Source organism: Pseudopodoces humilis, chromosome 4, assembly GCF_049639895.1.
Source record: "Pseudopodoces humilis isolate 2021_Gansu_Grassland_sample_001 chromosome 4, ASM4963989v1, whole genome shotgun sequence".
Taxonomy (NCBI): domain Eukaryota; kingdom Metazoa; phylum Chordata; class Aves; order Passeriformes; family Paridae; genus Pseudopodoces; species Pseudopodoces humilis.
In genome coordinates this window covers 20,573,974-20,601,026 of record NC_142203.1, presented here as the reverse complement: position 1 = coordinate 20,601,026, position 27,053 = coordinate 20,573,974, and the positions used below count along the sequence as shown (strand labels likewise).

Sequence of the window (27,053 nt, the reverse complement as noted above, 5' to 3'; positions counted from 1 at the left end):
ACAAAACAATAAGAGAATGACAATTGATACGATAACTACAAGGATAACAAAAGGTTAATAGAGGAGCCTTATTGAAGAGAGTGGTTCATGGTGGTTTTTCATCATCCTGCGGTGGTGTTACTGGACCTTTCACTCGTTTGGCGTGGGTCCAACCTTTCTCTTGCGTCCGGATGGCTGTCTCTGTAGTCAACTGAACTTGGAATGGACCTTCCCATAATGGAGTTAAGGACTTTTCTTTCCATGTTTTGATAAGTACCCAGTCTCCGGGGGAGATGTTATGTAGACTGAAGTCTAAAGGAGGATTCTGGGATAAGAGACCTCTTTCCCTTAAGTCTTTTAGATTCTGGGCAATCACCTGAACATATTTTTGCACGTTCACATTCCCACATTCTTTAGCAGTGACTTCATTTGGGGTGATTAAGTAGGGTAATCCATATAACATTTCATAAGGCGAGCAGCCTAAGTCTGCTCTGGGTTAGGTTCGGATTCTAAGAAGGGCAAGAGGTAAGCACTTTGTCCAAGTCCACTTAGTCTCTAACATTAATTTGGTTAATGTTGTTTTGATGGTCTGGTTCATGCGCTCTACCCTCCCCGAACTTTGAGGATGCCAGGGTGTATGTAATTTCCAAGTTATTCCTAATTGCTGAGCCAATTGCTGCAATACTAATGATGTAAAATGGGTACCTCGATCAGAATCAATTTTATTTATAATTCCATATCTTGGGACTATCTGTTCTAGGATTACCTTACTCACTGTTTGAGCAGTAGCATTGACAGTTGGAAATGCTTCAACCCAGTGGGTAAGGTGATCTACAATTACTAATAAATACTTCCATCTTTGGACCTGGGGCATTTCTGTGAAATCAATTTGAATACATTGGAAGGGTCTAACTGCAATTTCGATTCCCCCAGGTCTCGTTTTCCTCATTAATTTCCTATTGACTTTTTGGCATGTTATACAACCTTTGGTGACTTGGTTAGCTAATTCATAGATTCCCTGACATCCAAAAGTTCGAAGAAAGTGGTCTGCCAAAGCTTTAGATCCCCAATGTGTGGATTGGTGGAGATTCCATAGTATTTCTCGAGTAAGTTCTTTATTTAACATCTGGCGGCCATCAGGGAGATGCCACCGTCCCTCTGGATCTTCTTTCCCACCCAGGGATAAGAGCTTTTGTTTTTCACTGTCTTTAAAAATAGGGATAGGAAGGGTGTTTGGTATGCTCTTAGATGTATCTTTTTGATGGAAACTGTATACTTCCACTTCTCCTTCAAGAGCAGCCTCTTTCGCAGCGTGGTCTGCCAGGATGTTTCCTCTGGCTTCTTTAGAATTCCCTCTTTGATGACCTGGAACATGCACTATTGCAATTTCTTCAGGTAACTTAAGTGCTTCTAGAATTTTTAATATGAGTTCTTTGTGTAGAATGTCTTTGCCTTTTGATGTCAAAAACCCTCTTTCAGCCCAAATTTTCCCAAACGTGTGGGCTACTCCATATGCATATTTAGAATCTGTATAAATGGTCCCAGTAGCTCCGTCCAGTCTGCGCAATGCCTTTTCTAAGGCATATAACTCGCATACCTGGGCAGACCAGGAAGGTGGTAATTTTCCTTTTTCTAACACACATAGCTGTTTTCCATTTATTATGGAGTAGCCAGAGCACCTCTTTCCATTTACTACTCTGGATGATCCATCGATAAACAGGATTTCTCCTTTATCTAATGGACTCTCCAGGAGATCTTCTCGAATTTTTGTTTGTAAATTTATAATATCTATACAATTGTGCATGAGATCCTGTTTTTGGGGAGTTCCATATAAAAACTGTGCAGGATTGGTATGTGTGGTTGTTTTCAAGGTCACATTGGTGGTATGAATGAGTGTGCTCTCATATTGTATGATACGGGAGTCTGTTAGCCATTCGGCTGCTCATTGTTTAAGAATAGTCTGGATGGAATGTGGAGTGTATACTATCAGATTTCCCCCAAAAGTAAGTTTTTGGCTCTCTGTTACCAGGATGGCTGCTGCAGCAATTGACTGAATGCATGTTGGCCATCCTCGGGACACAGGGTCCATTAATTTGGACAAGTAGGCTACCGGTTTACGGATTCCCGCACACTCTTGGGCCAAGACTCCGTAGGCAATTCCTTTCTCCACATTAACATACAGGTGAAAATCCTTTTCTAGAGAAGGAAGGGATAAAACTGGGGCTCGAATCAATTTTTGCTTCAAATTCTCTAAATTTTTATTATCTTTTTGAGTCCAACTAATAGGTTCTGATTCAGTTAACTTTTCATATAAAAATTTGACACTTTGGGTATATTCCTCAATCCATAATCTACAATATCCAATTAAGCCTAATAATTGTCTGACCTCCCTCTTTGTTTGTGGAGGTTGTAAATTTAGAATTCCTTCTATCCTTTCGGTACTCAATTTTCTGGTACCGTGACTAATTATGTGTCCTAAATATTTTACTTCTTGTTGAACAAATTGAAGTTTAGATTTGGACACTCTTAGTCCATTCCTTCCTAGAAAATTCAGTAATTGAATAGTGCTCAATTTCACAGTGGACTCTTGCTCTCCAGAGAGTAGCAAGTCATCTACATACTGTGTTACCTGTATTCCTGAAGGTGGAGAAAAGGAACTTAACAGGCTCTCCAAGGCTTGACCGAAGAGTGTGGGAGATTCCGTATACCCTTGGGGTAGCCGGGTCCAGGTGAGCTGCTGTTTCCTCCCTGTGTCTGGATCTTCCCAGGTGAAGGCAAACAGGTGTCTGTAACGAGAATCTAAAGGGCATGACCAAAATGCATCTTTCAGATCAATTACTGAGAACCAAGAGTGCGAAGGGGGTAACTTACTCAACAAAGTGTAAGGGTTTTGAACTAATGGGTATGCAGCTTGCACTCTTTTATTTACTTCACGTAAATCTTGAACTAGCCTGTAGGTATTGTCAGGCTTTTTGATGGCTAGAATGGGGGTATTGTATGCGGAAGTGCATGGTTCTAATATATTATCATGCAATAGTTCAATTATGATGGGTTTTAGCCCATATCTTTTGGTCTTGGAAAGAGGATACTGGGGTACTTTTACTGGTTTAATGTCTGGAAGGAGATTAATTACAATGGGTGTAATATCCATTTTACCTCTGTTACCTGGTCGGGCCCACACTATAGGATTGATCAGTTCTTCATCTTGTGTGGATAAAGTAAACAATTTGACTTTCATCTGTCCCGCTTGGGGAACCACTCCAACTTTCAAAGGTATCTGGAGATCCCGGCCAAGTAAGTTGTTACCTGCTTGAGGTAAAAAGAGCAGATCTCCTTCTCTGGTTAATCCGTTGCCTTTTATAGTAACATTCTTAATGATGGGAACAGGGAAGGATTCTCCTTTAGCACCACAAATATTTAAAGTGTCTTTGCTTATTGTACATCCATTTGGTTTCTCAACCACACAAGTTCTCTCTGCTCCTGTGTCCACTAAAAATTCCATCAATTGCTCTTGGGGTCCTATTCTTAATTTTATCAAGGGCTCTTGGAGATGATTCTTGTGCCCCAAGAGGAAGAGCCCCTGACCTCTTCAGTCTTCCAAGGGTTGATTCTCCACTTGGAGAATCTCTAGGTCTTTCAATTTCTTGAAACAGCGGGATTGTGTATGACCTTCTTTCTTACAATAAAAACAAATGGGTTTCTTTAATTGAATATTCTCTCCATCCTGCTTAGTTTGTTTAGGAGTTTGGACAGCAGCCATAATCTTAGCTTTAGCTTTCATTTTCTCTTCATCTCGCCGGACATAAACTTTCTGTGCTTCAGCCAGTAACTCATCTAAATCTTTCTCTGGCCATCGATCTAATTTCTCTAATTTTCGTTTTATGTCAGGCCAGGAATGCAACACAAAGTGGACTTTTAGCATTGTCTTTCCCCCTTCACTGTTTAGATCTATTTCTGAATACAATTGGATGTTATTCCTCAAGCGAGTCATCCAAGCACTTGGGCTTTCATCTTTTTCTTGTTCACCACAAAAGGCTTTTCTCATATTATTAACTCTGGGGACTGCTTCTTTTATTCCTCTTACAATTAAGGTTCTGTAATCTGCCATGCTTCTCCTTCCTTGATCTGAATTTGGGTCCCAATCTGGATCTATTAATGGTAATTTGTTCTCTCCAATTGGTCCTACATTATTTTCTCTATCCCATATATTAATTCCTGCAGTCCGAATCATTTTTCTCTCCTCTGGAGAGAAAAGGGTTTGCATGATTGAATTTAATTCCTTCCAAGTGTAAATATTAGGGCCTAAGAACTGGTCGAATTGTTCTGATAGACCCACTGGATCACTTAATAGCACCTTCATTTCCTTTTTAAAATCCCTTACTTCTGAAGAGGTGAGAGGTACATTCACATACCCTATTCCACCTTGCACTCCCCCCATTGGAACTTCCCTGAGGGGTAGCATCTTCGGTTCAGCTCTACTACCAAAACAGGTGGAACATTCCTGTGTTGTAAGAGTTTTTCTTCGAGTGAAGAAGGCTGGTCCTTCCTGACTGGAAGGAATTTCTGATACAGTTGCATTTTTACTTTGGTTGGAGAAGGATGGTAGATCACAGGTCCCTTCTACTATCTTACTTTCATTTTCAATTTCTACAGTCCTCCTGGTTGGATGAGTGGTTGAAGCTTCTAATGACTCAGCTGCAATTGCAGCTGATTCATTAGAAGGTGCAGTAGGAGGGAGGAAATTTAATGGGTCCCACTTAGGTTGGTTGAATTTCTTTTTAGTGTCTTTATCATTGGTCATTACAGGGAGGATTTGGTTTGTTTTATCTGTCTCTTTTTCTTTGTCTACATTCCAATATTTATACCAAATTTCTGCATATTGTAATTCAATTGAATTTACATTTGATTTATTTAGAATATAATTGTAAAGTTCTTTACAAATCCACATCTCGGTAGAGCCATGTTTCTGCCAACGAAGACCTCCCTGTTTCAATTTTTTCTTTGGCCATTTAAACATGCAATATTCAATCATAAGCTGTGGATCTTTATCTTTAGTAAGTTGGTGTTCCTCCCATTGCTTTAACATGATTCCCAGGGGACTCTCAGGGAAGATATTGTATTTTTGTAACTGCTTGTTCTTACTATTCTTTTGTCCCATTTTGATATTAAGAGGAACAAAAGAATTAAATATATATTTATCAAGAAATATTGAATTAACTTAAGTATATATATAATAAACTAAATAGAAAAGCTGTATATAACAATAGTGAGAAATATTAAACTTTGGGAATCAATATGGAGTACTGTGGGAATAACAAAAACTCAGAACAGCTGACTTCTTGTGAGAGGAAATATGGTCCCCTCTTCACAGAAGCTGGGAGAAACCAATATAACCCTCTAGAGAAACAGCTGACAATTCAAAGGAAAATAGTGGCCACACCCACTACAATAAACAAAATAAGTCTCCCGTGCGTACTGATTTAAAATGGTGGCTCTGCCCACCTAAGATACTGGACACTCCAAATGATTAAAATATAAATATTAAAAGAAAAATAATCAATAATATTACAAAATACAAAATTGGTATTTTAGTATTAAAAAGAACAGCGCACAATAATACAATAGTCCAATAAATGATACTATTTGTAGCAACTGAAAGAATAAAGGTACTGGCTAACACTGACCATAAAAGTCCAATTAAAAATAGATCACACATATACAACTTTCAAGTTACTTACAATAGTGGCACTGCCCACCAGTAATTAACAACTGTCTAAATAAAATATACTTTAAATAATTAAATAAATGGTTCAAGTAAATAATATAAATAAATAAAATCTAATACTCCACAATAATATTTATAATATAATATATAATATCCGCAATACTCTAATAGTAGTGAGCAAGTTCTAGACTTCGCACATTTCGGGGCACAATCATAACCTTAAAATAGGGCTCACACCGCCCCCCTCAAAATGGTCCCTCCTCCCGTTGAAGAGTGACAGCCTTTGATCCCCTCTCCCTCTCAGAGCCCCATGGGGAGGAATGGATCTCTCACTGCACTCTCCACTTCATGAACCTGTCACTCGCTCCTCACTCACACTGAGGTTGGCCACCCCTCACACTCACACTCTGCACACAGGTCCCACTGGGAGTTCACCCTTTAAAACTTAACCAAAAGGAAGTAGCCCTTTAAAAAGGGTTTTCCCTAACTTAAGGTCCCTTATATAAGGGATTCGGTCTCACTTACCTGAGTTCCTGCGTTGGGGAAGGTCCTCTCTTCCTCAGTGTAATCCGATTATGGCCCAAAATTCCAAAACCAAAAAGAAAAAGGTAGAATGGCCAAAAGGATTTCCCGGCCAACGCACCAAAAAGTTGTGAGGAAAAAGACACAACTTTGGGGGTTCAAATAAACTAGGGTGTTTATTAAGGGAAAAGAACAAGGGGAGAAAGGGATAATGGGTGAGGGAGAAAAAAGAAAAGAAATTAAAAAAAGTCCCGGGTCTGAGGATTGAGGAATCCTCTGGCCGAACCGGCGTTTTTGGTCCCAAAGCAAGAACTCAGCGGCACTGCAGTGAATGCAGCTAATCTGCACTCAAATTTATATAAGAAGTCTCTAAAAGAGATGTAGACCGAAGTCTGCAGTGTCGGGTCCTCAGCTGCAGCTAATCCACAGTTAAAGGGCACTTCTTCGAACTTCACAGGTCCTTTTATAATCTCTGTCCCCTCAGCTTGTTGCTGGCAGTCCCACCCCTATAGCTGATTGGTGCCGGTAACATCTTCTCCTCCAACAGTTTGCTGTTGTTGGGGTAACTGAGGTTTTGGAGGGAAAGTTCCTCATTAGTATTCACCGTTGCCGTGGTGTCAAGTTACAAGTCTTCTGGGGCAGGTTAAAATTCTTTGTAAGATGCTGCTGGTGAGGGGGTTTGCTTTGAAAACCTTGAAAGTAACTAACTTAAAAGGGATTATTAAACTTACAAACAATGCATCAATAGCAACAAACAAATGAGTAAGGGTCTACAAAAATAGGGATAATGCTTATTACAGTTAAACATTCAACTGGAACACACAAAAAACACAACCAGTACAATTCTGCAATGAACAACTTCTAAACAACAACAACAAACAATTCCACATGCAAAAGCCAATCTAAGGTTTTATAGATAACATTGAATTTCCTGTTTCATGGTGGAGGGTATTAGAAAAAGTTTGCAGATGTTTCTAGATTTAATACACCACTCCTGTGTCTGTCTGGAAGGCTATCTACAATTTTTTATTATTTAGCGATCACAACAGCTGTCTGTCAAAATGGGATGCAAATTTTTCCATTACTCTGTATTTCATAATGATAATTCATACAATAAACTACCATTGGAAGACCACTATGATAACTATCCAACCATATGAGGGCCCTTGGCTTAACAGAGATGAGTCCTATTAAATGGTGAGAAGCTAAGAACACCATACAATGATCTTATCTTAGATGGTCACAGGTGGTTCTTTTGCATAACTGCAGAGGCATAGGTGACAAAAGGTAAATTCCTTTTGCTTCTAGCTGTTCATATTAAAAACCTAATCAGTCTTGAAGGCAGATGAACCTTCTGGACTGTGTCTGATCATTGCATTACAGATACGCTCTAACAGTACATTTCAAAAATATCCTTTTAAACTAACCATGTAGAGAATGTGTTTCCCCTGCTGCACATCAGTGCTAACTGTCATCCCCCATGTGCTTCATTATTGTCTTTGGAAGTCTGCAGAGCACTGAAGTAAGCCTTCTTACTATAGTCAAATGGTGCTCTTGAGGCAAGATAGTAATGTAGAAGGTCAGGAGAAACATTTCCTGCACTCTGATTAATGTGACTAATGTCTTCACATTCACACTATCCAGAGGCCAAGCTGCCAGATATACCTGTGCACGTATCAGGTATTGTGAAGGGGAGAGGAATCACTTACTGCAGAACAGCGGATCAGATGTGAGAAATAGTGCTGTCAAACTTCCATTTTGTTTAATAGCTGCATGAATTACTTAAATTTTTATTTTTGAAGGAATCCAAGGATAATACAGCATTCCATGTCAGGGTGTAAATACTTGTTTTCTGATTGGTGTTATTATACCATTGCTCATCATGAGAATAATTGAAAAGCTAAAAATATAGAAACCCAGCATCAGGATTAGTGCAAAGGTGATGAAGTTATTTGCTCAGTCTGATTAATTTTTCTTCTTTTCATATAGGTAAATATATATATAAGTAAATAAAATAATTTTGTCATTTTTCCTTTTTCATTCCTGCTGTTATGATCCATAGGTCAGTGGCATAGCTAGGTTTTTGTTTTCTTTGCCTTTGATTATTCTTGAAGTGATTGCAAGTAGGATGTAGGCCATTATGTACTTTTCAAAACCTGAGTGATGTGTGTAACTCAGAGCCCCAAAGCGTAGCAGAGGGTATGTGTTAAACTTTCTTGTTCCCTGCCTTTCTTTCTGAATTTTCTGTGTTAACCATCTGAGAAGAAAATTTAGCAAAAGAGGACTGTGTGTATTTAATGATTCTGTATATTGATCTAATGCAAGTAATTTGCTTTGAGTTGCTCATTATAATACCTATTCCATATAGTACTTCTTAGTGAACAGTAAGAAACGTGAGGGGGAAATTCTTTCTGCTTGCCCTAAAAATTCATAGGCAAACATGAAAGAAATATATACTCGCTGGCTTTAATAAATATTTTTATTTGTTTGACCTGTTATTTCATTGTAGATGGATAATGCTTTGGTAACCAAAATTACCATAAACTGCCAGAAAACAGAAAAACACAATGGAAAAGTAAATTGCCTTGAGTCTGGCAGGAAGTTAGGTTTTCACGCTGCAGCTCTCAGAGATCTGTGCCTCCAGTGTTTGGACTACTGCTGAGCAGTGCTCACACAGCAGCAGAGCTGTGCCTCCAAGACTGCCTTGAAACGCCAGAAGCCTGGGGATGGGCAAGAGATTGGAGGGAATTTAGCCAGACTAGCTGAGTCTGGATGACCCAGGGGGATATTCCATACCATATGACAATACAGTAAGAGCTGGGGGAGGTGGGTGGCATCTCTCTCTGAGGCTTGTGTAGGAACTGCTACATGTGCTGAGGCCCCATTTCTCATGAAGTGGCTGCACTTTGCCTGTTAATAGGAAATGGAGAATTAAAATATATTTATTTTCCTTTGCTTCTGCCCATGGCCTTTTCAACCCACAAGTTCATTTACATTTATTTCCCCACCCTGTTCCACTGAGAATGGAGAGTGGCTGGTGGGTGCCAGGAAGCAAACCAGGGTCAGCCCACCATGTAAGTCCTTTAGTCCTATTTCTAGCTATGTACTTCAGTGTTCAAGTAATGAATAAACAAAGAAATACAAATGACTGTTAGGACACTGAGAAGAACAAAGGAGAGTAACTCCTTGCTTTCAAACCGAAAATTGCTGGTATGATAATGTTACCTATAGAATGGATAAATATAAATGTTTTAATGAGGAAAATTATAAACAAATAAAACCTTTTTAACTTAAGTTTGACTTAGAACTTTTCAAAATTCTGTTCTCAATTCCTTTCAGCTTTGCAGTTTATGCTGTAGCTTATTTTTTTTTTAGATTGGAAAATTCCATTTTCTATGTTGGTAAGAGAATGTATTTCTTTGGATATGAAAGATAATTTTCAAGTACGGATATGACATTGGAGGGAGCAGTTGAATAACTCTCTCCTGACTGATGACAGCTCTTTTGGTTTTGCTTATCAGAGACAAATAGCTGATTTTCTTCCAGGTCCTTTATTACCACTTCTTAAATTCTTATGAAGAATTTGACTACTGAATTGGAATGTTATTTAATTATGATAAAATAAAGACAAGCAATATTGTACCACTGACAATGGCTTATTTGCTGAGGTAGAAGAAATTGATGGCAATTTGAAGGATATTTCTCCCTCCCATTGCTGGCACTTCACTCCCAAATTACTTTGATCATCATCTGTCTGTTGAAGATACCATGCTGCTGCCATGAAAAATGGTGGTGGATGTAGCAGCACAACTGCTCCTTCAACTCCATGACGTTTTATTTACAGAGGATCAGGAGATAAGGTTCAGAAAAAACAAAATTAATAAAAAGTTTAGGCAACAGTAATAAGTGTTCAGAAAACTAATAGTACTAATTAATAGTACTTTGGGAGCAAGACAATGTGAGAGTGCAGGTAGCTGCACATTGATATTTATGGAAGTAACATATACCAAGAATGAGTTAATCAGGGCCTCACAAGTTCACAAACACTGTATTGTTCAGATACGACTCTTAAATCAAAAGGCAGACCAAACCCTTCCTCCTTACCCCTGCATCTCATTAATTAATCCTGTGGTTTAGGGACTGATGTTTGGATGTTCATTGTCTGAATCATGAGGCATTCAGGTTGAGAATATTGTAAGAACTCATTTATTTTACTGTGTTTAGAGTTTTCATGATGCTTACTTGACATGTAGTGTCTTACCTCCCGCTAGATTCAGCTAATAACCTTCCTTTGCTCATCTTATGAGAAGTAAAGAAACTGAAACTTCCATTTTTTGTGCTGGCTTGCTGTCATCATTAAGTGCAAGATAAAACCATGCTGCTTCCTTGATGGGAAAACAAAATTTGACATCCCACAAACTGAAGCTTAAATTGTACTAATTATTGTCTAGACAAAAGTTCATTGCCAGCTCTGCTAAATGAAGCACGGAAATACATTGCTCTGAGGAGTAGATGTTTTGTTTCAGCTGTCATTACTTCCTTCTTTCTCCATTTTCTGAAGTCCTGCTTCAACACAGCTCTCTTTAATGCTCTTTGAAGAATGAAGAGCCCCCTGCTCCCCACCCAGGTGTGGTGGCCACCTTCCTCATCTGTGGCACAAAGAAGTATACAGGTGTCTGATTACTCTGAAATGAAATGACAGCAGAATGTTTGTGTTTCACACTCTCTGTTCTCATGCAGCCCACGCTCTTTTTAATCATCTATTTGTAGAAATCGAGCCCTTCTCTAGTTTTCTAATGATCCTAATACTATTACGTTAATGCTAATGCATTCTTTTGCCCACTGTTTATTATTCTGTGATTTTTCTCTGAAAATTTTCTTTGTTACCGCTTTTTTATACTGATAGCCTATTTTTTATTATGATGATCATAGATTGGTTGAGACTAAATTCAGTATTGTCAATCAAAACAATACAACTTGAATCATCAAGATTGTTTTTTTCCCCTGAAGGTTTTTTGTCCTGTTACCTGCTAAAATTTTTTCTCTATTTGTAGTCAACAGAATTTGATAGAAAATAAAAACATTAACAATTCATAGAAGCTTTTCTTGAATTTGTTTAAAAGTAACTTTTCTTTTTTTACAGGAAAGTCGAGTGTTAAGAACAGTACCTTTGCTAGCGGCTTGTCTCCCTCCAGATAAATGTAAAATTTTGGTTGGTCGACGTTTTAATGAAGGCAGGTGAGCAGGATTGCTTGTGCATTTTCTGGTTCTCTGTGCGTTATAGGAATATATCTTTCAGTGTCTTTTTTAATAGCCAACAGTGTTCTTAATTTTTATTTAAAATGTGTACACTCACTTTGATATAACCTTCTGATTTCCAGAGGTAGTCAGAAACACTTGATACTGTTTGTTTAGGTTATATTCTCAGTTCTGTGCTCTTGCAGTGTTCAGATGGCTACTTTCAGACTCTTAGCTGTTTCCAGTTATGGAAATTCTTTCCTAGTACTAGGTCTATCTTGCTATTCTGTTTTGTTCTTTTTTGATTTACTTTATCTGACTAACCATTTGGTGTCACTGAAGTAAAACTAATAATTTTTACTCAAGTGTGGGAATTTAAGAAAGCAGCCTTGTGGTGAGAAACTCTTAAAATTTGAGAAAAATATATCACTTTCTTCTTCCTCTTAAAATTAATCATAAGAAAGTATAGTTTTCAAAAATTTTTGTATTTTTTTTTTTTTTTTTAATATTCTGAGACCTTGGAAAATATTGCTTTCCCATACAGCATCTTTAATCTTCATTAGATGAAGCTAAATCTTAGAAACCAGGACTTGGTACAAATGCCAATGAAGTTTTAGTACATACATTTTCAGTAAAGCAAATAGAAATTGTGAATACTTACGAAGGAAATTGTATTATCAAACTGAGTCGAATCCGTAGAGGAAACTCTCTGTAGAGTTCAGTGTACAAAAATGTTGAAAGGTAATACAGAATGAGGCTTGCAAACTAGAAAACATTAAAAATACATTGCTTTTCTTTCAGTCTTCTGTGACAGTATCTCTAATAATTACCTTAAAGGTTATAGGCTGCATGGAAATTTTACTCCCTTCATGTTAACCCTGAAAATGAGGCTGATACACATCAGGTAGAACAGTCAATACAGTCTGTGCCTAGTAAATTTTTGAATTCTTTTAGAATTGATGATTACAGTATTAAAGCTGCTTCAACATCCAGATATATTTCTCTAAACTGGAAGATCCTCTTTAGGTCAAAACCTGTTGTAGAATATTGCAGCTTCAGATTCTGTTAGATTTTTTTGCTATGAACCATGCTGGATGTGGTGATAGAAATGAACATTTTCATTATGTTAATATGAATTTTGGTGATCTGTCTTACTCAGGTGTGGGGCTAAAACTTAACACTTCGAGCATCTACAGTGTGTCTTGTACTGTGGATGTGAGACTGTAGAAATTGGAAGTGCTCAGCCATTGAGCCCACCTTCTTGGGAAGAGGAAGGAAGAGTGTTGGAGAAGAGTTATGTTCCAGCTTTGCAATGTGTTATTTCTACATGTTTTTTCTTCTTAGCTATAAATGCATTTTGTCAGCGTTTTAGCAATATTCCTTCCTTGTAAAACAAAGGAACAGGCATTTTTTAGACCTGTAGAAACATCTCAGTGTTTACTGTAAATGAGAAGGGCTGTACTGGTCCCTGATCTTCTATTAGGGTGAAAGTCTCTGCTGCTGAGACTTCTAAAGCCTCACAAATTGCAGTGCTTCATCTTACATTTTATGACATATTAAACTATACAGGACTTGTTTGTGTTCTGGATTTCTTAAAAGCTATGCTGTCTATAAGCAGTTTGGTACCTATTGTACGGGCAGCTTAATCAACCTTGCCCCCTGTGGGGCAAGACTTCTGTCTTTGCTATTTTGAATGCTTGAATGTTACAGAATGCTTGCTGATACATTTTAGAAGTATCATTGTTTTGAAGCACATTAAGGCCATGCCTTTGCTTTTTGTTGACGTTGTCTGATACTATTTGTGTCCTTTGCTGCTGCCACCAGAAGGGCGTGGTTTGGAAGGGTATAAACCAGTATAACTCAAAATCTGTGCTGTCACTGACCTTGTGTGTATACACTGCCTGCAGATGGAGGAATGATGTGGTGTACACATTCTTTCTCTGCATACATGTAGAACCCTACCATGTGGCAGACCTGGCTAAGTGATAATCTGGATGATTGCCCGTACTCTTATAAATAGTCAATAGAATGGTAGTGGAAATATTTGTATTATTGGGGGATCCAGCAGCTCTTGGCAACAGCTCTGAAAACTTAGTACAGTTCAAGGGAACCTTTGTGAGCATAAGTAATTGTCATTATGGATTTGAGTGAAAGCTAAGCCATATGCAGCAGCTGATTTTCTTTGGAAGTTTCCATCACAGCAGCTCTAGCAGTGGCATGCCAACCACCAGACTGACAGCTGTGTAGCTGGCAGAGGCCTGCTTTTAAGGGGACGTGTACATAACATCTGTTCTTATTAGGGTAAATTTTGGGAGGAAACCTCTGAATGGGGTCCCTCTAGAAAAGCAAATTCAAGTGGCCCCTCCCCTAACTGGTTCAGGAAAATATTTTCTTGCAGAAAACTGGAAAAAACTGTTTATTTAACAAGCAAAGTATATACAAGCATTAAAAAAAAAAAAATGTTGAACAATTAAACCTCTCACAGTTCTGAAGAGATGGAAAATTCAGAAATTCCTTGTTGTGGGATGTTGGCTCGCTCAGTCTCTTATCAGTCACTCCAGCGCTGGGATGCAGCATCCCAGCCCTGGTGGGACCCACGTGAGAGCTCCTGGTGTTTGTCTGGGTTTTCAGTTCAGAGCAGGTTTGAACAGTTCCAAGAAAAAGAAGAACCACTGTCCAGGGAACTTCTCTGCCTCAGCTAGCTAAAAACTAACTAAAAGCACAGGAGAGCTCTGTCCCACTGTCTGTCTGTGCTGCAGACAGCACAATGCAGGAGCAGCATGTGGGGGAGTGAGTGCAATTTCTGAAAAGAAACTCCACACTTCTTCTTTCTCCTCTTTGCTCTCTGAACCATCTTAAAGGTGCAGCACTTAATATCCAGTATAAACAGAATAGACAACTGGGGATACAAGCATCAAGTCACCCCAGGACACCATCTCAGCTGGGTAGCTCTCAGTGCCCATCGCTTGAAGGGGAAGGCAAGTTTGCTGTCGAAGTGCATCTTGGTTATTTTTCCTATGGTTTGTAATTGGCATCCAAAATGTATGAGGAGAACAAAGGGATTTTATAAGGACCTCCAGAACTGCATCCTACAGAATAACTGGCTTGACCTGAATGAAAGTGTAACATTTAGATGTCCAGTGGTTATGACAGTAAGACTGAAAATCAGGATTTTAACTTTCTTTGGTGTCTGGATAAAAGAGTAAACATAAAGCACTTTTTTTGTTTTGTTTAGAATTTCTTTAGTCACTTCCTTCTTGGGTACACTTTTTTCATGTGGTTTAAAACTGACACACAAATTGTGCAGATTACATTTACCTTATTCTTGGTTTGCCTATTTTGCAAAAATGTTAAAGAAACAACTTTGGAAAATCATGCCAGAACTAGAGATCTTCAACATATAATTGGCTCTGTAAATGTAAAGATGAGAAGGGATTAATCCAATTTTTTTGAGAGCTAATATGTGATTTTTCTTAGTCTTTGCAATTCTTCCTGCAGTCTGGCATTTTAATTCTACTGGAAATATGAGGTGTTTGCATGGTAACTTTGCTTATCAGATAGCATTTCTCAAATAAAAGACCAATTCCATTGGTTATCTGGGTATTTTACCCCAAATACTTAGACTTTAACTCTGACTTTCTTTTTCGGTATTGATTACATTAATGTCAGACATTGGGATTTCTTTGATGTATTAAAATGATTAAGCTAGAAGTGAACAGTTTGGCATGAGTACTTAGAGCATGGTGGTATTGTACAAGTAACACTTTTGTGAGTTGTTATTATTTGCTATTTTCCTTCAATGATAGTTGAAAGTTATTAGTACATGTGATATGGTGAGCAGGGGCAGTTGAAATATGCAGAAGTGCTGGGGAGAACAGAGTGGTAGCTAGGGCATCTGTTGTCTCAATTCAGTGAAGTGATTACTTACTCCTGAACACAGAGTTAAGGTATAATTTATATAGCTGGATATATACTATGCAGTATGGTTTTTTGAAACTGCAATTACCAAAGTGTTCACATTTGAAAGATGTCTATTAAAATGCTCTCTACAAAGATACAGAACTTCAAAAAAGTGGAATGTAGCAGGGGGGGCAAAAAAAAAGTGCTAATGTCTTTTCCCTGCAGTGTTTGTAGACTTCTATCTAACAACTGCAGTATATTTGAGCACAGAATCACAGAATGACTAGATTGGAAGAGACCTTCAAGATCATCAAGTCCAACTGATGCCCTTATACCTCAAATAAACTATGGCATCAAGTGCCATATCCAGTCTTTTTTTAAACACATCCAGGGATGGTGACTCTACCACCTCCCAGGCAGACCATTCCAGTATTTTGTCACTCTTTCAATGAAGAACTTTTTCCTAATGTCCAACCTAAATTTCCCCTGGTGCAACTTAAGGCTGTGTCCTCTCGTTCTGTAAGTTGCTGTCTGGTGAAAGAGACTGACCCCTACCTGACTGCAACCTCCTTTCAGGGAGTTGTAGAGAGTGATGAGGTCACCTCTGAGTCTCCTTTTCTCCAGGCTAAAAAACCCCAGCTCCCTCAGCTGTTCCTCACAGGGCTTGTGTTCCCAGCCCCTCACCAGCCTCGTTGCCTCCTCTGGATGTGCTCAAGTGTCTCAACGTCCTTTCCAAACTGAGGGGCCAGGACTGGACACAGCACTGCAGGTGTGGCCTCACCAGTGCCCAGTACAGGAGGAGAATGACCTCCCTGCTCCTGCTGGCCACACCATTCCTGATATAGGCCAGGGGCCATTGGCCTTCTTGGCCACCTGGGCACAGGGCTGGCTTGTGTTCAGCTGCTGTCACCAGCACCCCCAGGTCCCTTTCTGCCTGGGCAATGTCCAGCCACACCATCTCCAGCCTGTAGCACTGCAGGGGGTTGTGGCCAAAATGCAGGACTCAGCACTTGGACTTACTAAACTTCATCCCATTGGACTCTGCCCATATATCCAACCATTCCAGGTCTCTCTACAGAGCCCTCCTCTCTACTAACAGATCAACACATGCTCTCAGCTTAGTGTCATCTGCAAATTTACTAATGAAAGACTCAATATCCTCATCAATACAAATATTGAACAGAACAGGCCCCAGCACAGACCCCTGAGGGACACCACTGGTGACTGTCCACAGCTGGATGCAGCACCACTCACCACCACTCTCTGGGCTCAGCCAGTTCTTAACCCAGCAAAGCATGCTCCTGTCCAAGCTGTGGTCTGCCAGCTTCTCCAGGAGTTTACCGTGGGAGACAGTGTCAAAGGCCTTGCTGAAGTCCAAATAGACAACACCCACAGCCTTTCCTGCATCCACCAGGAGGGTCACCTGGTCATAAAAGGAGATCAGGTTGGTCAAACATGACCTACCCCTCCTAAACCGGTGCTGGCTGGGTCTGATACCCTGGCCAGCCTGTAAGTGCTGCATGATGACACTCAGTATAAACTGTTCCATAACCTCACCAGGTACTGAGGTCAGGCTGACTGGCCTATAATTACCAGGATCCTCCTTCCCACCATTTTTGTGCATGGGTTTGTGTCCAGTCATCTGGAACCTCACCAGTGAGCTAGGGCTGTTGGTAAATGATGGAAAGCCACTTTGCAAGCTCATCTGCCAGCTGCCTTATCACCCTGGGGCCATAGATTTATGAACACCCAAGAGGCTCAGCAGTTCTTTGACTGCCTCCTCCATATTAACAGGGGGACCGTTCTGTTCCCTGACACCATCTACCAACCCAGGAGGACAACTGTCCTGAAGGCAAGTTGCTTTTCCTATAAAGACTGAGGCAAAGAAGGCATTAAGCACTTCTTTCTCCTCATCTGCAGCTACTAAGTTCCCTCCGTTTTTCCAGTAAAGAGCAAAGGTTGGTCTTACCCTTTCTTTTACCATTAATATATTTATAAAAACATTTTTTATTGTATTTTACAGCAGTATATTTGCTATTCACTATGAATTTGTTAGGGCAAAACCAGCTATAGTTGTTATGCAACAGAGTCTCTTATTCATGAATAAAATACAATTTATTGAATTCATGCTTGTTTTGGGCTACAAATAAAACGTCCCTAATTGTTCTTGTATAATAATACTGTTTCACTCAGTGGTAATTTTGGGCATATATTGAACAGAGATAACAACTGTGTCTAATATCTAATATGTAAAAAAATTCAATTATTTTGATGCTACAGTTTTATAAACAACCTTGACACTACAGTTTTTAAGTTCCATTTTATATTTTGTGACTGGATGGGGTGATTTTGCCTTTATTCTGCTTTTCTGAAAAGGTAATCTAATCCTCAAGCCTTACCTCCTTGCAAATATTGACATGTTGGTGATTCTGGATGCTATGATAAATTTTTAGATTCTAATGAAGGAACACTTACAAGACAACAGACGCAAATATTTCTACATTCACCACCCTCTTATTTAGGACAATGTGGGGACAATTGCAAATTTATCTGTATTGCTCCCTAAAATCAAACCACAGAAAGTACTGGATTCTGCACCTGGGATGGGACAACTCTGTCATCAGACAACATCTGGGCTGTGTGTACACTGGGGAATACACTGGGGAATGAGATGCTGGAGAGCAGCACCACGAAAGGGGACTTGGGGGTCCTGGTTGATGGTGAATTGTGTATGAGTCAGCAGTGCCATGGCAGCCAGGACGGCCACCATGTCCTGGGGTCCATTAGGCACAGTGTCACAGCCAGGCGAGGGAGGGGATTGTCCTGCTCTGCTCTGCACTGGGGTGGCCTCACTTTGAATATTTTGTGAAGTGCTGGTCACAGTATAAATGACATTGATCTGTTAGTGAGTGTTCAAAGGAGAGCAATGAAGGTGGTGAAGGACTTCAAGGGGAAGCCATGTGAGGAGTGGCTGAGGTCACTTGGTCTGTTCAGCTTGGAGAAGAGGAGACTGAGGGGAGACTTCACTGCAGTTACAACTTCTTGTGAGGGAAAGAGGAGGGGCAGATCCCTATCTCTCCTTTCTTGTAACCAGCAACAGGACCCAGGGGAATTACCTGAAGTTGTGCCAGGGGATGTTTAGGTTAGATACCAGGTTAAGGTTTTTCACCCTGAAGGTGCTTGTATGCTGGAACAGGCTCCCTAGGGAAGTGGTCACAGCACCAAGCCTGTCTGAGTTCAATAAGCATTTGGTCAGTACTCTCAGGCACATGGTGTGACTCTTGGGGTGTCCTGGACAAGGACAGGAATTGAGTCAATGATACTTGCAATTCAGCATATTCTATTATTTTATGGTTCTATGATTCCATGAAATCTCAAAATATTTTCCAGCCTTCCTGCAGTTCAGTAGTTTAGATCAAAAATTAAATGGACCGCTTGTGAAAATTTGTAACTTTACTTTCAAAGTAACAAAATGCAGCTTATTTATTTTGATTTTATAAAGCTGTTTAAGGTAATTGTATACAATAGATAGGGCACTTTCTAGTGCTTGTTCACAAAGAAGAGTTCTTACTATGTCAAGTATCAACTAATTGAGTTTTGCCACTTACCAAATGTGAAACTGTTTACAGGTAATGGTTCTTTATTCAGGTAACATTTTTTGTGCTTTTTTTTGTGTGCTTTGGTGTCATTATGCTATCAAACTAAATTCACACATTTTTGCCCCTTACCTCAAGCAAGAATGACTAGATGCAGGCAGAGATCATCAGCCTGTCACAGCTTTTGTTCTGTGTGTGAGAGTAATTAGTGCTGGTTAACTGAATATGTGCTAATTTTCAACTGAAACTGTACTTCACCATATCAAATTTCAGATTTCTGAATGTAATTTAGATAACATTCTCTCTGAATGTTATAGACTTAAGCTTTGCAGTGAGTCCATAGCAGCTCCTTTCTGCCACTCCATCCTACTCACACTTTCCCTCAGTGTGTGTTCTCTCCACATGCTGCAGTGCCTTTCTAGGCATATTCACAGGGAACAGACAGTAACTCTTGTAGCTTTCTCTCTACCAAAACCTTGACATGAGCCCAACATGGCATATGCTACGTATGGGAAGACCACCTCACTTGCTACAACTGCCTGAAATGAGGTTATAGTGAGGTGGCTGTTGGTTTCTTCTCTGAACTAACAAGCAACAGACAGAACAAGAAGAAATGGATCTCAAGATGTGCTTCAGTGGGAGATTTAGATTGGACAATTCCTTCACCAAAAGGACTATCAGGCAGTGGAGCAGGCTGCCCAAGAAAGTGGTTGAGTCACCATCCTGGGAGGTGTTTAAAAGACATGTAGATAGGGAGTTTGGAGATACGGTTTAGTGGTGGACTTGGCAGTGTAAGTGTCCAGTTGGACTTGATTTTTGAGGTCCTTTCCAATGTAAACAGTTCTATGATGGTCCTTGTGCTAACATTTCTGTTCTAAAAGATTACACTTTACTTACAGAAAAAGTAGATAAGTGATAAAGAAGTAGGATAAAACAGGCACTCTTGCTGGATATCTCTTATGCTTCAGTCCTGATCCTAAGAGCCTCTTTCTGAATGTGGAAATGACAGAGGGTAGTTACCTTTATTTTTTATCTGTTTTATTACCTGACGAGAATTACTGCCTTACAGGAATTACAGCAGTCCACAGTCTTCCAAGCATAGAAGTTCTGACAGAGGCAAAGGCACCTACCTATAACTAAGGTGAAATAGTAAAAATGATAAGAAAAACTGAGAAGTCCTCATTATCCTAATGGTTTTCTACAAGTAGAATGTTACATCTGTTCTTTATTAGTAGTATTGTTTGCTACTGAATGGCAGTGTTGTATTTTTAAAATTTGAATGCTTGCCTTTCACAGTGGATCCATGTTGGATTAAAATCACTTAGAGAGTTTGAGAGCAACTGAGTACACGTGTAATGAAAATGTTTATACCATAGTACAAAAATGGTATTATGTTTAAATTAAATTAAATTTCAAGAGCATACATCCCAGAAATAATGATATGCTTCTTAAGTACGATCATGAGAATGTATAAATCTTCTGTGACAAAGTGTTTGGGTATTCAGACATGAATGAAACATCTGAATAGTTTTGCTTAGCAGAGATTGTTGTTACGCTAAATGGATTATAAAGGCCTGCAATACCTACTGCATACCCAAACTAAAGCTGATTTATATGAGAAGCAGGTAATGCAAGTATTTCTCTTATGGAGCTCAAGACTGTAGTTGTATCTTACAGCCTAACATTTAAATTGTGTCATCTGTTTGAGCTTTACATTAGCTGCTGGCCATGTCAAGCAGATAAAAAAAGGAAATTATTGTCTTCAGACTGATCTTACTTTTCATTACTGCAATAAAAATCTTACCTGGATTGAAGTAAATTCCTGCAACAGTAAATGATACAACTTGCTTTCTCTTGGGAATTCCAGCATTTTCTGAAGTCTCCAAGTCTTGAAGTATTGCAAAGGGGCAATGAAAGAATTAGATATGTCATAGTGTCCATATAAAGGATTTTTTTTTTCAGTGTTTCTAGAGGATATTCCTTCCATTACTTGAAATCATTCTGTTTTGAGGATAAGAGCAGCTGAAGGCCATCATTGGCTCTTGATATTCATTACATATGTATTATAGAATTACAGAATACCAGCATGGAAGAAGACTTCAAGGATCATTTGGTCCAATTTTTTTTAGCAAAAACACGGTCTAGACAAGATGGCTAAACCTGTTCAGCCAAATCTTAGGTGTCCAGTGTTGGGGCAGTCATGGGAGTAACACTTGGTGGGAATTAAAGGGATGAAAGGACTAGGAAGAGGAAAGACTAGGAGAGTTGATATTGTTAATCCTGGAAAAGAGATGAGCTAATTGCAGCCTTCTAGTACAGAAAGGGAGCCTACCAGACAGTAGTGGCAGTAGTGACAGAATGGGGGGGAGTGGATTCAAACTGAAAGAAGGTAAGTTTAGATTAAATATTAAGAAGAAATTCTTTACTTTGAGGGTGGTGCAGCACTGGGACAGATTGCTCAGAGAAGCCGTGGATGCCCCATCTCTGGATATGCTCAAGGCCAGGTTGGATGGGGCTCTGAGCAACCTGGTGTAGTGGGAGGTGTCCCAGCTTGTGGCAAAGAGGTTGGAATAGGATGATGTTTAAGGTCCCTTCCAACCCAAGCCATTCTGTGATTTTGTGATGATTCTATGATCCTTGGATTGGTATGCCCTGAATTGGTTTTCATCTGAATTGTACTTTGAAGACTAAAATGTCAGTTGTGGTTCATAATATGAACTTAAAGTGCTTCATAATCAATATGGGTTTGGATTAGTTTTAAGAATTCATTTTTTTAATCTTCTAAAAGTGTTAATGATTTAAAATCTGTCTCAGAATAGTTTGGTCTTTGAAGACTTGGGTTCTCAAGGCAAACATGAAAATAATGACTAGGTTTAAGCCTTGAGTACTAGATACCATGAAATGAGATGGCACCTTGCTTTTGATTTTATGTAGCAAGATTATTTTTAATAACTAAACTGCTACCAAATTACTATAGTGTAAGTAAGACTTAAAAAAATAGTGGACAGAGAAGTTTCCATGCACTTCTATTTGCCCTAGGCAAGCGCAGGCTTATTTTACAGATTTCTGGTTTCTATTTACAATTCTTTTCCTGTTCGTTTTGGAAAAATGGATCATTATGTTTTGGTTTTGTTTGTTTGTTTGTGTGTTTGTTCTTTGTACTAAGTGATGTTGACAGTAATGAAACACATAATGTTGAATCAGTCTGGACTGTTTGCTGGAGGGAGGAAGCTGGCAGTGAGGGAGGTCAGATGGTGGAATACTATCTCCAGGCTTATTGGTACACTGAATTCCATTTCACTTTGATTTCACATACATCCTCTATGGTCCCATTTGAGTCTTAATCTCAGGATCAAAATGTCTTGCACAGGAGTGCCTGCCTGAGCTTGACATTCTTAAAACTGTATTTTCACATGCTTCCTTGGAGAGTGATAATGGAGCGCAGGTTTAGGTACACCTTGTATATATCAACTCAAAATCCATTATGAACCATTTATTTCTTCCCTAGTCCTCCCTACTCCTACCACTGCTTCCCCCTACAAATACACATAATTCTTGCTTGATGTTTGGAGAAGTAGTGCAGATGCCCTGTTTCTGGAATTAAAAAGCTCCAGGTGACAGTGACAACAGGAATTCCTGGGTATGAGCTTACATATTTACAGTGTGCCTATGTCTGTGTCCATAATATTGCACCTAGTGGATCTTCATTGGTATCATGAAGAGCCCACTTTATTTGCTGGCTGTTGTTAATCCCATCCAGAGACACCTAAGATGTACTGGCTTCTGTTTCCACTTCACACGCTGTTTCAACTACGTGTAGCTCTTCTCATTTTACAGAACCCGATACTCCTTATAACCACTGAGCTAATATGTAGAATTAATTTCTTATTTGATGTCACATGCTTTGGACAGTCAGCCCTTGCTTTATATTTCTTTATGCTTTCTGATTGAATCAGTTCTGAAGACTCTGTGATGATACTGCTGAAATGAGTTCCAGACAAGTAGTGCAGTCTTCGTTAAAAGACTAGCCTTTTTGTGGGTTCTACCCTACTAGTCTGCTTGACTGCTACACTCTGGTGAGACCCCATCTGGAGTACTGTGTCCAGCTCTGGAGCCCTTAACACAGTAAAGATATGACCATGGACATGTTGGAATGAGTCCAGAGGAAGGCCTTGAAGATGATCAGAGGGCTGGACACACCTCTTACGGGAAAGGCTGAGAACTGAAATTGTTCGGTCTGGAGAAGAGAAGGCTCCAAAGGAGACCTTACTGAAACTTTTCTGTATCTAAAGGGGGTTTCAAGAAAGATAGAGAGGGGCTTTCACAAGGTCTAGGACAAGGGAGATGGTTTTAAACTGGAAGAGTAGTAGGTTTAGGTTGGATACTAGGAATAAATTCTTCACCCTGGTGGGGGTGAGGCATGGAAACAGGTTGACTACAGAAGCTGTGGCTGCCCCATCTCTGGAGTGTTCAAGGCTGTAGCGCTAAATGGGGTACAAAGAGACCCCCTTTATGTGTCCAAAGGAGATCACTTTATTGCAGAAATCACTCCCTTTTATACCTTTAATCTCAACCAGACAGAACCAGAATTTACCAGAGGAAGGGCACCCATTGGCTGGCTCAGCTGCAGTGCTGCTGTCCACGAGTCATAGCCACCTCTCACCCCCCAAACCAACTTCCAACCTCCTGCCTGCAGCTGTGCCTTCCCACAGGGCCTTCTGGTGAGCATAAGCCTTAACAACTTCAGCAAATATATAACCTCATATTCCACACAATGCAGACTAGTTTAGGCTTGGTTTTTGAGACCTGGAATACTATTTAAGTGATAATGTCTTTCACAGACTTTTATAGACTTAAGACAGTGATGTCCTGCAAAAACGTCAGGAGTTTCCATGTACATTAACTGTACACTTAATAGACAGTAGTTACTCCTTTGTTACCACTGACAAATGTGGATGCCTACAGGAAGGAAGCAGAGATAAAAGTATGGGAATTATAACTGTAGCAGTTAGTATAAGTAGTAATTAAAAAAAAACAAACAAAAAACCCAAAAAGCAGTGGAAATGATAACATTTTCAAAAGTTTCTGGTAGGTGTGGGCCATGAATTGCTAATATTCTCTATATATAGAAGGTTAAAAATGGGATAATTGTAGTAATTTTATGCCAAGTGCTTGAACAATTTTTTTAGAATACATATATTAAAATTTTTGTAAACAATTCCAGATGTCTTTGGCTCCAGTCGAGATTAGAATAGTGATTGAGCATTGGAAAATATATGATACATTGCTTTATGCAGCTTTCATTGATTACTTCTGTGGTTGTTTTTCGAATGTCCCCACTTAGGAGCTGGGGGAAAACCAACAACTTCGGAGGTGTTGGAAGGAGAAAGTGATAGATGAGAGAGGGACATTTTAAGTAAAATTTGGTGGAGATGGGTGGGAGATATCTGGAAGTATGTGTATGCCATGAAAACTTTCAATAATTAATTTAATTTTATGTTTCTGTGCCTTGAAGGTATCCTGAATTAGCAACTGTGTGCAGAAATCCCAATACTCTAATTTTGTATCCTGGAGCTGAAGCAACCAATTTGGAAGAAGTTGCAGTGATGTCTTCTAGTCCATCTGTTATGATCATCATCGATGGAACATGGAGTCAGGCTAAAGATATATTTTACAAAAATTCTCTCTTCCGCCTTCCCAAGCAGGTGAGTTATAAATTGTAAAATAAAAATTCTGAATTTGTCTAATAGATGCTTGCTTCTGGTGTGTCAGATGGGAATGGTTTTCTGAGGATGCAACCAGCTAACAAGAGAAAGACAGCTTTAGCAATTATTTAAGTCATCTGTTAGATTTAAGAAAGATGATTGTGAATATTGAGGGTTTCCACTTTTTCAATTATTTGTTTTTGAGTTAGTGTATGTAACTTCTTAGTGAATCATTCTTTTGCTAAATTGAAAAGTAATTTGTGTAGAAAATTTTAGTGCCTTAAGATGTTCGAATACATAGATTGAAATAAGTGCTTCTTGATTAAAATAAGCATTTCTTTCCCCCTGCATAAATATTTTACATTGCAGAAATAGGAAAGCTGAAAGTTGAGTTTTGTATCCTCTTAGGAAAGGGTCACACTCTTCTCATATGTGTTCTCCACCATATTTAAAACTCTGTCTCAGGTAGCATGTGATAAATACTGTCCATTTGATTGTATGAACAATAATTTTGTATCTATATCTTAAGTATTTTCATCAGACTAGGATTGTTTGTCTACGTTTCTTTTTTTGGCAAAACTGCCATTTTTATTCAGGGATATTACTGAAAGTGTATTTTAGAAAAAGTATTAATACCAGCAGTTTTACTAATGTAAAAAATAATTCCTTTCATCATCGGATCATAATTGGCATCCCTAAGGCTGTTAAAATGTTTATTTTATTAAAGTAGTGGAAAGCAAACTTATGGATCATTTTATACACAAGTAATACTTTTAAAATTATTAAATCCTGCCTAAGGCAAATTTGAACTGATAAAGACTTTGAAGTGATAGAACAAGTAAAAATATACTAAGATACTACACCAAAAAACTCTAGGAAAATTGAAAATTGAACAATAGTATTGACTATGATGCATGAAGCCTTATTTAAGAAAATTAATAAATATATAAATAATGTATATTTTAAAAAATCCATAATAACCAGTTTTTTACTTACTTTTGATTTATTTTACTATTGCATTAAATTTCACCAAGATATGAAAATGTATCTGTGCACTACAAGAAATTAAAAAAACATTTCATATTTACAAAAGAATGTGTTTCTACCATAGGAGGTTATTACACCACAAAGACTAGATATAAATCACATCTACATGAGATTTTATAGAAACCTAATTTGCCCATAATTATTTTCTGTATGCGAAGATGTTTTGTACAGAATTTCATAGCTGTAGGAGCAAATACTGGTGTGGGATGTTAACCCTCTGTACATGAACATATGTAAAAACATGTAAAGACATGACAGCCCAGAGAGATAGTTTTCTGGATTGAAGTTGATAACTTCTGTAACTGTGTACCTTCCCCCCCTGCAAGTGGGCACATCTGTACAGGGTGTAAGACTTTGTAGAAGGGAACAACTGGATATGGTTTGTCATGAGGGTGAGTCACAGACTTCTTTTCTGAGAAAGTTCAGGGGTATTGAATTATGAAACAGTGATGCAAAGGATAATAATTGAAGCTCTAGGGAAAATCATCAGCAGACAGCAGGAATATAAAAAACATTATTGGGAGACTTGCTTCTTTGTGCATATTGTAATTCTGTATTGCATCAATTGTAATCTTTAAGGGTTGCAGTTATTAATCGACACTCTACTTCTTATCTGGTCCTTTTTTTCAAGGGAAGATGTATTCTGCCATCCCTACCCTATTTTTTTATTAATTTTTTCTTAAACTGTGGTAGATGGTTTCATCCATCTGCTAAACATACCAGAGCTAAAATCAATGGTTGTTTTTTTTTTTTGTTTTATATGCCACTTGATGCTTTCTATTATTCAAATCACATGGACATGTTATAATGACATTGTTGAGTTCCCAAATACGAAAATAGCTTCCTGCAGGAAAAAACGTTTTCCCATGTTGAAGTGTGACCTGGCTGACTCCAGTCTCTTAGATCAAGTTTAAAGGTTACATTCAGTGGTTTGACTGTTACTTCAGCTTTATTTGTGCTGGCCTGTGCTAAGTCAGAACTTGTGCTGTAGCTGCAAGCAGTCACCTGTGAGACAGGTAAGGCTCAGTGAAGGCACCGGCTGAGTGCAGAGCAGTGCAAAGGCTGTGTTGGAGCACTGTGTGCATGTTCTACTAAGTGCATGTTCTACTAAGTGTGGTCATTTTGTGTTGAAATGAGCTTGAGGCACCTGTGCAACCCCCTAGAATTTCGAAATGGTTACAATTATCAGTAATGTAGGAGAAGGTTATTATAAAACTGTCTGTGAGTAAACACCAGCACTGTTAGGGGCTAAACTTTATTCACCCTGTGAGTGTTCTGTTTCATCTCTCTCACTGAGCTAGACATCATGGCCAACACTGTAGGGTTCTTATGGCTTTTCAG

General features: G+C 38.9%; 1 protein-coding gene across 1 annotated transcript in view; it reads left to right on the top strand.

Annotated features, from left to right (window-relative positions):
- The window catches only part of DTWD2 (DTW motif tRNA-uridine aminocarboxypropyltransferase 2), a 75,721-nt gene that overhangs the window by 27,490 nt on the left and 21,178 nt on the right, over window positions 1–27,053 (top strand). The window contains exons 3-4 of the mRNA XM_014257069.2: window positions 11,370–11,464; window positions 24,476–24,665. Of these exons, the coding sequence (XP_014112544.1) occupies window positions 11,370–11,464; window positions 24,476–24,665 (285 nt within the window). The remainder of the gene's footprint in view (window positions 1–11,369; window positions 11,465–24,475; window positions 24,666–27,053) is intronic.